At 36.1% G+C, this 13,726-nt stretch overlaps 1 protein-coding gene across 1 annotated transcript in view; it reads left to right on the forward strand.

The window, feature by feature from the left end:
- Positions 1 to 13,726, forward strand: part of ADAMTS6 (ADAM metallopeptidase with thrombospondin type 1 motif 6) — a 240,661-nt gene that overhangs the window by 192,794 nt on the left and 34,141 nt on the right. The window contains exon 21 of the mRNA XM_024578536.4: positions 12,421 to 12,550. Coding sequence (XP_024434304.2) covers positions 12,421 to 12,550 — 130 coding nt within the window. The remainder of the gene's footprint in view (positions 1 to 12,420; positions 12,551 to 13,726) is intronic.

Here is a 13,726-nt window from a genome sequence, read left to right on the forward strand (position 1 = left end):
ATTCAGTAAAGCAGCAGGATACAAAATTAATATTCAGAAATTGGTTGCAGTTTGCACACCAATAACAAAATATCAAAAGGAGAAATTAAGAAAGCAATCCCATTTACAAGCACATCAAAAAGAATAAAATACTTATGAATAAATTTAACCAAAGAAATAAAAGATCTGTACTCAGAAAATTGTAAGAGTGAAGAAAGAAATTAAAGAAGATATAAATAAATGGAAGCATATAACGTGTTCATGGATATGAAGAATTAATATTGTTAAATAGTTATACTACCCAAAGCAATCTATAGATTCAATGCAATTCCTATGAAAATACCAGTGGCATTTTTCACAGAACTAGAACAAATAATCCTAAAATTTATATGGAACCACAAAAGACCCCTAATAGTTACAGCAAGCTTGAGAAAGAATAACATAGTTGGAAGTATCAAAATATACTGCATGACTATAGTAATCAAAACACCATGGTACTGGCATAATAACAGACATATATAGATCAATGAACAGAATAGAGAGCCCATAAATAAACCCATGCCTATATAATCAATTAATACAGGACAAAGGGAGCAAAAATATACAGTGGGGTGAAGACAGTCTCTTCATAAATAGTGTTGGGAAAACTGCACAGCCACATGCAAAAAATGAAACTAGACCATCTTCTTACACCATATACATGAATAAACTCAAAATTGATTAAAAACTTAAATGTAACTAAAATCATAGAAGTCCCAGAAGAAAGCATAGACAGTAAACCCTTTAGCATTGCTCTTAGTGATTTTTTTTGGATATATCATCTTGGATAAGGGAAAAAATAAACAAATGGGACTATATCAAACCAAAAAGTTTTGCACAGCAAAGGAAACCAACAAAATGAAAAGACAGCCTACTGATTTAGAGAAGATATTCACCAATGATCCATCCAATAAGGGGTTAATATCCAAAATTTTTAAACAATTTATACAAGGTAACCCCTCCCCACCCCCACTCCTCAAAAATCCAGACCAATTATAAAATGGGCAGAGGACCTGAATAGACATTTCTCCAAAGAGGACATACAGATGGCCAATAGACATATGAAAAGATGCTCAATGTCACTAATCATCAGAGAAATGAAAATTAAAACCACAATGAGATATCATCACCTCACACCTCTCAGAATGGCTATCATCAATAAATCAACAAACAAGTGTTGGTGAGGATGTGGAGAAAAGGGAACCTTTATGTACTGTTGGTAGGATTGCAAATTGGTGCAGTCACTATGGAAAAAAAATATAAACTTCCTCAAAAAGTTAAAAATAGAACTGCCTTATGACCCAGCAATTCTACTTCTGGGTATTTATTCAAAGAAATCCCAAACAGTAATTATAAAAGACACTTGCACCGTTATGTTCGTTGCAGCATCATATACAATAACCAAGATGAGGAAGCAACCTAAGTGTCCATCACTATATGAATAGATAATGATGTGGTACATACACACAATGGAATATAGCTTGGCCATAAAAAAGAATAAAATACTGCCATTTGTGGCAACATGGATGGACCTAGAGGATATTATGCTAAGTGAAATAAGTCAGACAAGGAAAGACAAATGGCAGAGGATTTCACTTACAAATGGAATCTAAAGAACAAAATAAATGAACAAACAAAACAGAAACAGACTCACAGACGCCAAGAACAAACTGATGGTTCCACATGGGGGGAGGTTAGGGGTATGGGTGGAAAGGTGAAGGGATTAAGAAACTACAAAGTAGTCATGGGGACATAAGGTACAGCCCGCATCAGGAATACAGTCAATAATATCATGATAACTCTGTGTAGTGCCATGTGGGTCCTAAACTTATCGGGGTCACTTCATAAATTACATAAATGTCTAACCACTGTGCTGTACACCTGCACTAATATAAAGTAATATTGAATGTCGACTGTAACTGAAAAATTTAAAATCAGTTTGGTCAGGTTTCTGCTAACAAACAGGCATCTCTCTGCTAAACATTCATTGCTCAGCAGCCCGGGGAAAAGGATGTCATAGCTTTGCTTAGACTGAGCAGGAGGACCAGGTTTATTTTTAGAGGCCATTTGGATTTTGTTTGAAGATCAAAGAGCACCTATTTTCCTTACATATACAGAGGGGGGCAAAAGTAGGTTTACAGTTGTTCGTATGAAAAATAATACAGTAATTAAATAATAATGCAATAAACTTTGCGTTGCATGTATGCACAATTATAAACCTACTTTTGCCCACCCTGTACTATGGGTTGTTAAAGAATGTTTCTGATCAGTCGGCCATTTAAAATATTGCCATTACTTTTATTAACCTGGTTATTTTTTCTTGGATGCTTGATGCTTATTTTATATAAATGCTTTTTAATTTATTATCTTTTGTTATTTTAACTTTTTTTTACTGTTCAAGTACAGTTGTCTCCATTTCCCCCCACAACTCCCCCCAACCCTAGCCATCCCCACTTCCCACTCTTGATCCTACCTCCCTTTGGTTTTGTCCCTGTGTCCTCAATAGACGTTCCTGAAAAACCTACCCCCTTCCCCTCTCCCCACCTTCATGCCATCCTTTTTTCCCCCTGGAAGTCATCTTTTTATTTTATTTACTTATTTATTTATTTAAATTTTTTTTTAACCTCTGGAAGTCATCTTAAGCTGTGTGTGTCTGTGAATAGCACATAAACTTAAAAAGATAACTTTCTATGTTTCTTCTAAGACAAATTTTATTTTACTTTTTGTGATTTCACCTGATTCACCATGATTCTCATACATATTGGAACTTGCCTCTAGTTTTTCAGGTTTCAAGATGCTTTGCATAGTTTCCAATACTATTTTGTATTCTCCTGACTTAGGGCCCCATTTTTCAGGCTGCACGGTGGGGCCCAGGACGCTACAGCCAGCTTACAGAGGCTCTGCAGGATGTCGTGCATTCTCAATGTGGGCACAGTGACCTCCATATCACGCTGCACAGACTATTACTATTAAGTTGTTTGGACCTAACTAATTATTCAGTGAAACTCCTTGGTATTTTTTTTACTGCCTAGTTGGTTTTGTGAAAATTTTACTGACACATTAAAGGTGCTGTGAACCAAGAAAGTTTGAGAACTCTTGATTTAGGGTAAAATGAGTGTCATTAAATTTGGTTAAAAATTAGTCATCTCACTTCAGCACATTAAATTTCATTTCACAAGAGGAAAAATAGCATATAACCTGATTATTTAAGGTCCGGGTGGTGTTCAGAGTTTAAAAATTAGGTTCTTCTGTTCTTCCAGTTAAGAAACTAGAGGTCTTAAGTAATAGTTAATTTCTCCGTCATATCTATATTAAGTATTCTTTCTGATGTGCCCTCCTAAATATGTTTTCTTCCTTTGTCTTTATTTAAGATTGGTTCTTTAATTAGGTTCTCCTGTTCTTCCAGTTAAGGAGCTAGAGGTCTTAAGAGTTTAAGATTGGTGGGTGATTTTTTTTTAAAAAGAAGAAAGAAGAAATAAACTATACATTTAAAAGAGTTCCTGATAGCAAATTCTTCTTTGCAGCTTATTACCAAGCAAGGTTATATAATAATTTACACTATTGCATGTATTAATCACATATTTTTCAAATTATTTTAGTGAATCTATCATGCATATTACCACAGTCCTTTTTAAAAAATTGGATATTTCTACATTGTTTCTATGGAAACATTGTATGTTCATGTTATATATTTTATTATATCAAGAATGATACAACAGAAACATAATGTACACTTAAAAGTATAGTAAGTCCATTCTGAAATAACAAATTTAAAATTGTTTTTAAAAAGCAATTTTTAGAAAAAAAAATAATGCAGTCTTTAAAGCCAGTAGTGGTACCTTCCTGAAAGAGAACAGTTCTCCAAGTACCAGATAAAACAGAGCAAATGCTTCACATTTTCACTGATACCCTTTTAATTTCTTTGCTAGTTCTAAGTGCCTAACACATTTAACATCACTAAAAATGGTCAGTTCACATTATTAGCAAATAGCAGAATGTGCTTCAAAGAAAGAAGGGTTTTGAGACTTTTTATAGACATAATAACAGTAATAATGACTAACACTTGTGCAGCTTATAAAAGACATCTACAATGTAACTTTGACCGAAACTCAAAGTGGAGGAGTCCCAAAATGAAGCAGAGGAAAACCAATCCAACTATTTTTGAAAACTCAAAATAGACTTGATTGAAATTAAGTGTGAAAGACATGAAAACTTCAAATCTTATAATTAAGTTTGCTTCTCTCAGATTTAGAAATTACCATACAAAAAGTTATTTTCAGAGTTAAAGATAACAGATGGATATTTTAGTCTGAATAATTGAAAGCCCTTTACTTATTGTCATTTCACCCCCCCAGAAGAAACAAAGTTGTTTCTTTGTTGTTAGTTTTTAAGAAAAATTCCCAATGAAAGTTATTTCCGTGTGAGGTTTCATGATGTACTATTGTTTGAAACTATGCAGGCCCTTTCACATTTCATTCCTGTATATTCGAAACATAGACATAAAACTGATCACGGTGACATTTTTAATAATACAAGTCCCTGGTCAAAAGTGATGAATTTACAGGGAATGAAAATTTGCATTGTTTTGTTTATTCCTAATTTTTTTGGTCTTTGAAAAAAAATTTTTTTAAAGATTTTAAAGATTATATATTTATTTTAGACAGAGGGGGAGGGAGGGAGAGAGGGAGAGAAACATCAATGTGTGGCTGCCCCCACATGCCCCCCACTGGGGACCTGACTTGGCCTGCGACCCAGGCATGTGCCCTGACTGGGAATGGAACCAGCGACCCTTTGGTTCACAAGCCAGCACTCAATCCACTTAGCCATACCAGCCAGACTGAAAAAGAATTTTTTTAAGAGAAAGGAGAAGAGAGGGAGAAAAAGAGGGAGAGGAACATTGATCGGTTGCTTCTCAAACCGAGTCCACAACTTAGGCATGTACTCTGACAGGGAATCAAGCCAGCAACTTGAGGGACAGTGCCCAACCAAATGAGCCACACCAGCCAGAACTGAAAAAGAAAATTTTTGTGAGACTAAACCATAGTCTGTCATCGCATTGACCGTGGCATTCCTCTATTTACTCTCTCCCATCAACCCCCTCTTTCAGACCATTTTCAGTGATGAGAAGGAAGAGTATCCTTTAGCATATGGGATTGGTTGTACCATGCATCATAGCAGAGCACCTGTGAGCATCACAGCTCCTAAAAGCATACCCTCTCGCAGCCGTCCATCACCCCAGGCTCAGTTCTCAGGCAGCATGCCCTTGAGGGCAGTAACTCCTCTAGGCAAACTCATGCTCTTGGCTGGTTCTCACTCCTGGTGGTTAATATGTTTGTTCATATATTTGTTCATAATTGTTATTTCTATTTATCTTCTTTTCTTAAGCATATGGCTTTCCCTATATAATACACCTTTTTAAAAAATCCTTTGAATTTTCCTGTGTATTTTCAATATAATTTAAGCTTTCTAACTTCTTGTAAAACCTCTTACACATGAACATTTCATCTGATAACATGACATTTTTTACTGTTTACCCCTGCATACTGTGGCTTGCCTTTTGTCTCAGGTTAAGATTTATAACTGAAAGTAAGAAATCTCTACTAATCCCAAACATTTCTTCTACTGCTGTTTTCCTTTCTCTTTCATCTTGTTTCTATTGCTTCAGAAATTATATATTCCCCTAATGTGATTAGGGCCTAGATACCTGTTCACTCATGGAAAAACTTGGGTAAGACTGAAACCAAAGTGTGAGCGCATTCCTAGTGTGTTAATGATGTATGTGTCACAGATCATGCTTCACTTGACAGACATTTTGTCCAAAATACCACTTTTAACAATCATAACATTATGTACTTTTACAAGGAATTATGCATAAAATACTTTTGGAAAAAGAAAGCCTTTTATAGTGGTAAGCACCATTATCCCAATTTTATAGGACCTTATGCTCTTACTATCCCCATTTTTTTGCTCTTACTATCCCCATTTTTTTTTTACTTGAGCAAAGTGAGTTTATTTCTCAAAGCTATAGGGCTTGTTTATGATTATGTTCTTGTTATGATTCAAATCTGAAATATTTATCTGTTGGTTCCAAGAAAGGGATTTTATATGTAATTAAAGAAAAAGCTTCTCTATTGGTAATAAATCCATCACAGTGAGTGGAAGGAGCTCAAGGCTGCATCCTTCCTCTAAAATTTTTAAAAATAAAATACAAAAAGCAAACACGTTTCTACTAAAGATCATGGAGATTCATTGTAGTATAATTTGAGTTACTTCTTTGAACTAGAAAAGTTGCCTCTCACATTTTCCTACTTCTAGTTAGTGCTCTGCCCCTGGACACTCCAGCCCCTTTGACCTGTACTTAACACTGGTAAGAACTCAAGCACTGAAACAAACCACACAGAGCCAGGCGAGCGCCTGTTTTCCAGACTTGCTGCTCTGTGGGCTGTAGGGGGAAAGCAGACATAGAAGAGAATAAATACTGAGCGATTGAAATGAATAGAAAGAAGCAATAACTTTCTTGGAATTGTGGATCTGGGGAAGCATTAGAAAGTCATGTAATTTGAGTGCCTCATGTTACAAAGAAGAATGAAAATGTGCCTTTGTCATTTGCCTAAACTGCCTAGAACTCAAAAGAGGGAGCTGAACATGGCAGCAACTAGAGTGAGAAAAAACGTCGTATAAAGATAAAGTGAAAGGGAATAAAATCATAGACATTTGGCTATGAAAAGAGCTCTTAGGATCAGAGAAAGAGAAATGAGACAGCAATAAAACCAAATGGGGCACTGTAAAATTAAAAATATTAGACCTGAAAATTAATTGTATTAGGTACAGTAGCTTCCATAATTATAATGGTATAATTACCTTCCCTCCTCATTTTAAAGTAATCTCATTAAGGTCAAGACTGTCTTACTCATTTCTCCCATCCTTATGATAAAGAAAAAAACCATGCCTTACACAGAGTAGGAATTCAGTGACTTAAGTTACCATATTTTTTGGACTATGAGATGCACTGGACCATAAGATGCACCTAGGTTTTAGAGGAAAATAGGAAAAGCCAGGTGAGCTACATTCGGACTATAAGACGCACCCCGCTTTTCTTCCCAAATTTGGGGGGAAAAGTGTGTCTTATAGTCTGAAAAATATGGTAGATACTTTCAGTGGAAGAGATTACTGTTAATATATAAGGAGTAGTGGGAATCCCCACCCAGGATATTTCAAATAAATGCAGTGTGTGTATGTTCTACCCTGTCTCCCTATCACTAAACACAGTTGGCTCTAGAAAAACATAGTATTTTTAAAGCTACCTTTTCCTTTTCTTATCTTGTTCCCTTTGGACATCTAGTGTTGCTAGGATTGAAGGGAAGATACTGTAAACGCAGAGAAAGAAAGCTTTTGAAGGTAAAAAACTTTATCTTAGCAGGAGGCTCATCAGAAGCAGGAAGCATATGGGTGGAGCTGACTGGTACCCTGGATGCCAGCTGTTAGATCCAAGGCAGATGATCATCTCCGCCCTGTAAATGCTTGTGTCTGGCCAATTATCACACAGCACAACAGCCAGATTCCGACAGTGAAAGGCAGAGGAGAGAGACACTTTTTTCCTGGCATTTATTGCTCTTTGGATGCAATCTGCACTGAAAATTTAGATTAAATTAATATTGCTGGCTATATGCTCTGTATACTATGGGTATATAGTGTTGTCTTGGTTGCTAGCTACTTTGGGCGGTGTGGTTAAGCAAATTGTTGCCTTAGCCACCAGACACATTGTTTGTATAAATTCTGACTTGCTAACTTCTTCTCCCTTCCTCTTCAGAAAACTGCTCCGATACGATGTGCTACACCACTAGGTTAAAGGGTGTAGAGGTTGGTTAGCCCATCTATCCTAAGGATAAATGTATACCTCTCTTACTTTCTCTTGATGACTCACTTCCATGTGGTTACAGACTGTTCACTTACCAATCAATTCAATGGTCTATAACTGAAAATGCTGGGTTTTATGAGATGTGCGAAGACCTAGAAGGTCTTCCTCCTGACTTTAAGCTTCCTGACATCCTTCCTGGTTTAACACAATCACTCTTTCTAGTGAAATTCAAGTGGTAATTTCTGTGCATTGAATAACCTCTATCTATGTTTTAAAATGGTGAACTGCCCTGAAAAAAGCAATATATTGCCAAATATTACTAGCATGAATTTACAAAATTAAGAGAGAGAGAGATGGGACATGAGGTTCCTAAGTAGCATACCAGGGGAGGGACTGAAAAGAAGGCAAGAAATGAAGAGGAGCTGGAGTCTCTGAAGGGTTCACTTAGGATTGGCCCTAGGACAGTAGCTGCTAAGTAGGAGACTCTATGTCCTTCATGTAAACCATCACATAACCCTAAAGTAAGCTCAGTTGATGAAGTTCATCTGGGCCTCCCTTGCAGTGTGGTAGACTTCTTGCTCATTTTCCTGAGGTATATGCTGTTTCAAAATACTAAAAGTCATCTCTTGATGTGTAGCTAGAACAGTGATTCAAGTTGGGTACTTATTTCTCCCATTGGACAAGAGAACCTTGGTAAGCAAATAAATCATCTGTAACTTTTAACTATTGGCAGAAAATTAAATATGAGATCTGACAAATTAAAATTTATAAACTAAAAGTAAGGGTTATGTTTCCATGTTAAGAGCCATCGTATTTGATTCTTTAAAGATAAGCAAATTACAAGTCTCTGAACAGGATATACCCATTTTAGAGAGTTTAAAGTACATGTGTAGTGGTAATGGCATCTTTGTACTTAAATTTTACAGTATGAAACCATAAATTCTTTTAAGCAAAGAAGAGGGACTGCATTTAACAAAAGAACAGGTATACAGTTTGCATGCCAGAATCTTTGGGTGTTTATGGATAAAATATAATTAGTGTAGTTTTAAATTTTACTAATTAAATTCTGCAGAACATCTGCATATGTCCAGGGGATATGGACACTAAAAGCCACTAGAATTTTGTTTTCAATTAGGTGTAGACTGACTGATCATGTGGACACTTTATGTTTTTGGTTATAAACTATAAGTCTTTAGATTTGAAAGCATAGTGGCTTTGTGTAACTGGATGCAATTATTGCCAAGAGGTTTAAATCAACTTTTTAGCAATGTTTTACAGATTACTTTAAAAGAAGCTATGTGTGAGAGGCTTGGTCATATAAGGATTCTAAATTCAATCATTTCTCCCTTCACTTAGTTTAGATTATTTCCAGTTGATCTGTATTTTCTACTTTCTAAAGTTAAAAGCTGCATTTTTCTTAATCCTAAAGTATGTGATTAAAAATTCGTCCAATTAGGTACATTGATTTAGAGAGAGTTATCCCATTGTTACTCACTTAACAAGAAAAAAGACATCTGTAACCCTGCCAAGTGTGGGGGGTAAACTTTGGAAGTGGACTTGCATGCTGTTGAAAGATCGTTCATTGTTGTAGGAATATTTGGAATAGATTACTGGTATAGTCAGTTCTTGAGTGTGAAATACCAGACTGTCTAATATAACATTTTAGAAGAAATTAATAAAACATGAATGTGAAGAAAAATGCATCTTCATAAAATATAGAGTGATTTCAGCTGTTTATTCAAGGCCTTTAATTTTTGCTTTATAAAAAACATGTTCTAAAATTTTGAAACAGAATTGCACCTCAAAATACCTTAATTCATAACTTTTAAGAAGTCTGAGAGGCATGACCAAAAGTAAGTCAATTTGTAATTCTTAGCATTTAGTCCAGTATCTCATGAGAAGCACGGGTCCTTTTATTAATAACTATTCTCTGTTGAATGAATGAGTGGCCTGCTGACCACATTTAGCTGGCACTTTTGGTTTATGTACTATATAATTTTAAACTAATTGCTAGAGCCCATCAAAAAGTATTTTATGCTTAAGTTTTCTCCAAAAGTATTTTATGGAAAATAACCCTAAAAATAAAGGTCCACAACAAAAATACAAGATTGTGGATACTTCTTTTGTTCTTTCTGGTTTGTGTATTTTTCAAATTTTTGACAAAAATGTTATGTAGCTAAATTTTTTCAAGATACATGGCTAAAATCTTTCTTAAAATGAAATGTAAATTTCACCTCTAATAACTAATATGTCATCTGTGATGTAAATTGCTATTACATTAAAGGCTACTTTTAAAACTAATGTAATTATAACCAACAGCATTTCTAGGATTAATTAATTTTATTTTGTGATGTAGGAACTGAATTAATGTTTCTGCCACTGGTACAGAGCAATATGAGTTCCATTTTGTAGTATTGAAGATGATTGTCCTTTTCTGAGAAACAATCAAATACCAAACTGAATGCCAATGTTCTTCTTGCAAGTATAATCATAGTGTTTTTATTATTAAACATATTTATAAAAGTCAGGTAAAGTTGGTAAGTCTTTTATGAAGTGGGTTGTTTGAGTCTCCCCTCTCCAAGATTAATCATATTTGAATGCCTTAAATAAAAAGAGAGATGATAACCAATAAAAATAATCCCTTGCACCCCCTGATAGAAATGAAATATTGAACCTGGGTGGATGGATATTCTGAGCCACAGGGGCACTCGGTAGTTGACTGCAATGACTAATCGCAGAGAGTTGTGTTTAGGTAGATCACATGGACTTAGTTATCTGCCCACTGGAATGACACAGTAGGGAGATATCTGATGAATATTGTGGAACATCTGTGAATGGATCCCAGCTATGCCTGATGTGAATCATTCTTCCCTCAAAAATCTAAAGTTTAATAGTTAAAAAATTCCAAGCTGTTGTCGCAGAAACTGAAATGTTTGGCCTATTCTAGGAGTTGGAAGGGAATGAATACAACACCTACTCTAAGACATTTTTGCCAGTAAGTGGTCTGGCTGTATTTTAACCCTCTAAATTTAGGACAGCCTAAAAACTGGTTAGAAGTCAGCAGTGAGATCCCTGGGTCACGGCGAGTAATCAAATGTACCTCCTTCAACTGATTGCCACCTTCAGAGACCACAAGACTGAATCGTTTTCTTGATCAGGGGAATAGATTTCCTGCCCTTAAATTCCACAGGCTTGGTTAAAAGTGTGCAAAGTACGATGCTGGTGGCGCTCCCACCCCAGAACATCTATGACTCTTAAGGGACCTTGGGTGCATTTGGTGTGCAGCTCTTCTGGTGACAGTTTCCTTTACTGAATGATCCTACCTCACATGGACTTTCCTAATTTGGGGTCAAACTCTTTTTTTAAGGTACTATGAAAAGCAATTTAAAAAAAAGCAAAACTGAAGGTTTATGTGGGGCTAGCTAGATGTGAAGCTGTGGCTTCCGAGGCACTGCTCACGCTGCTGGTGCAGGCTTTCTGGGTCTGTAGGTGCCTGGTTATGGAGCTGGTGGGGTGGTGAGGAGGCGGGTAGCTTAGTCTGCTTTTATTCCAGTTCCAGGAGTCACCTGCTACTTCTGCATGACCTGAATTTGAAACATTTAGCATTGTCTTGTAGTTTGACTTTTTCTCTGATATTTTGACATATTTACCTTTGCTTCTTTTGGTTCCTCCTTTTGAATCTGCATGAAGTCTGTTTACCGGGGATGTTTATAAATAAGAGTGTTTGTGTGTGTCTTTGTATTTTGTGACGTGTGAGCAAGTTGTGGTGGATGTCCTTGCCAATAAATAATAAACATATTTAGAATTTTATGAGTTTTATAATGAGAATGTTTTAGCCATGGCAGACATTTTTTAAGAATTTTAAAGAACGAGAAGTTATTTGTAAGTTCGAATTTTATGGAATCTGTACATATCTGACAACGGTGTGGTCAGTGTGCCAGCCCCGCGAGAGCACAGTGATGGGCTGTAGTCCAGAAGAGGTTCACCGCAATCCTTAAGTTCTGGGCTTTGTGGGATGTCAGAGAAATAAATCTATAAATGGAAGAAGAAATGAAATGTGTGAAATGTGATACGTTCCAAACGAAGACTAAATTAATTGGATTTGTCCTACAAAATATCAAAAAGTATATGTGTCCCTATTGTTTTGTTTTAAAGTAGATATACAACCATTGTTTTGCATTGAAATGGATATTCATACATTTTATATGGTGATATTTGGGGGAAATGAAGGTTTTTTTTTTTAAGGAAAGCTTGAAGAAGATTATACAAACGGGAATACTAATTGTATAAAATCACCAATAGTTTATTTTCTGAACTTGAAAACAGTTGTTTCTAAACACAAGGACAACAATTTTGCCTATATTTGCGGTATGATGACCAGTATAATGACTTCTCTCCTTTTTAGAGAAGCAGTCAAGTGTTTCTGGAACAGATAAGACAGCAGCGATCCAGTGAGGTTGATTCGTTACAGAGGAAAGCTATGCATACCTAACTTCATGCAAGGTAGACTGCTCTTCAATTCATTATGTCCTCTTTTTCCCAAGGTGTCCAAAGACAGGAGGTGGTCTGCAAAAGGCTGGATGACAACTCCATTGTCCAGAACAACTACTGTGACCCTGACAGTAAGCCTCCTGAAAACCAAAGGCCCTGCAATGCCGAGCCCTGCCCACCTGAGTAAGTGAGAGAAGTGGGAATTGTGTTCTTCAGGTGCAAAAGTGCCATTAGATATTCACATTTGGAAACACATATTCATATATACGAATAATGTAAACTGAGAAAAGGGATAAAACATTATCCCGTATTCCACTGACAGAGGGTGGAATTATGATGTGCCTTTCAATGAGCAAAGATTCCTATTTATTCATAGGTTTCAGTTAACTCCTCTAAAGCAGGGACTTCAGCTGATTAATCCTGGCACAGTGCTGGAAATTACATTTCATCAGTTTCTAAGACACATCTTTTGCCATTTTAACAAATCTCTATTTAGTATTTATCTGGCTACTAATGGTGTCTTACAATACTAATTGGCATTATGTTTTCCTTTCTTAATGGTACATAAAATAATGGTATCTGGGAGTCAATAAAATACAGTAAATTGGTATGCAGTCCTGTCTTCTCCAGGTATGTATCCTAAAGGCCCAAAGACTTTTAAAATGGTTTAGAGATATTCTGGAACAGAATTTGCTGGCCCAGTTTTCAGTTCTGTCATCCTAGGCATCCTCTCCTCCAAGGAGTGGGCACAAGCACAGAGGCGTATTTCAGTCTCTTTCTGTTGATTCACGTAGCAAGCACAGCTCGCTGTGAAGGGAGGCACAAAGAGAGAGCCATTCATCTTAAAGATGACTTTTAAAGAATTAAAACTTAGAAGTATGAGACCTGCTGTTAAGGAGCCACATTTTATAACCTGTAAGAGCACAGAGGTCTCTTGTTTGAGCAACAGGCAATGACTGTGTGAAAAAAGACGAAGATGCTGAGTTGATCATAAAAACACTGATCCTGGTAGGGATTTTGCCTTTTGACAACCGCAAGCCAGAACATGTGTGAATGGCATTTCATTCTTGTTTCAGAGTAACCATTGTCTTCCAGGTTTACTATTATAATTATCCCAACATGAAACTGATAAAGAAAAAGAGAACAAGCAAATGAATGTCTATACTCCAGGGTCCACAGAACTGGAGAGGAAAGCTCTATGATAAAGTAATCTCTTTTTTTTCTAAAAAGTACTACAGTGGAGTCACAAAACCCTGGGACTTACAATGAGTAAGGAATTCAGGCCTCTATCACAGTTAAAGCAAAATGTATTTCTCAATATTTGTTCAAAACAACAGTGCCTTATGAACTTTCATTATC

This window comes from Desmodus rotundus, chromosome 1, assembly GCF_022682495.2.
Source record: "Desmodus rotundus isolate HL8 chromosome 1, HLdesRot8A.1, whole genome shotgun sequence".
Taxonomy (NCBI): domain Eukaryota; kingdom Metazoa; phylum Chordata; class Mammalia; order Chiroptera; family Phyllostomidae; genus Desmodus; species Desmodus rotundus.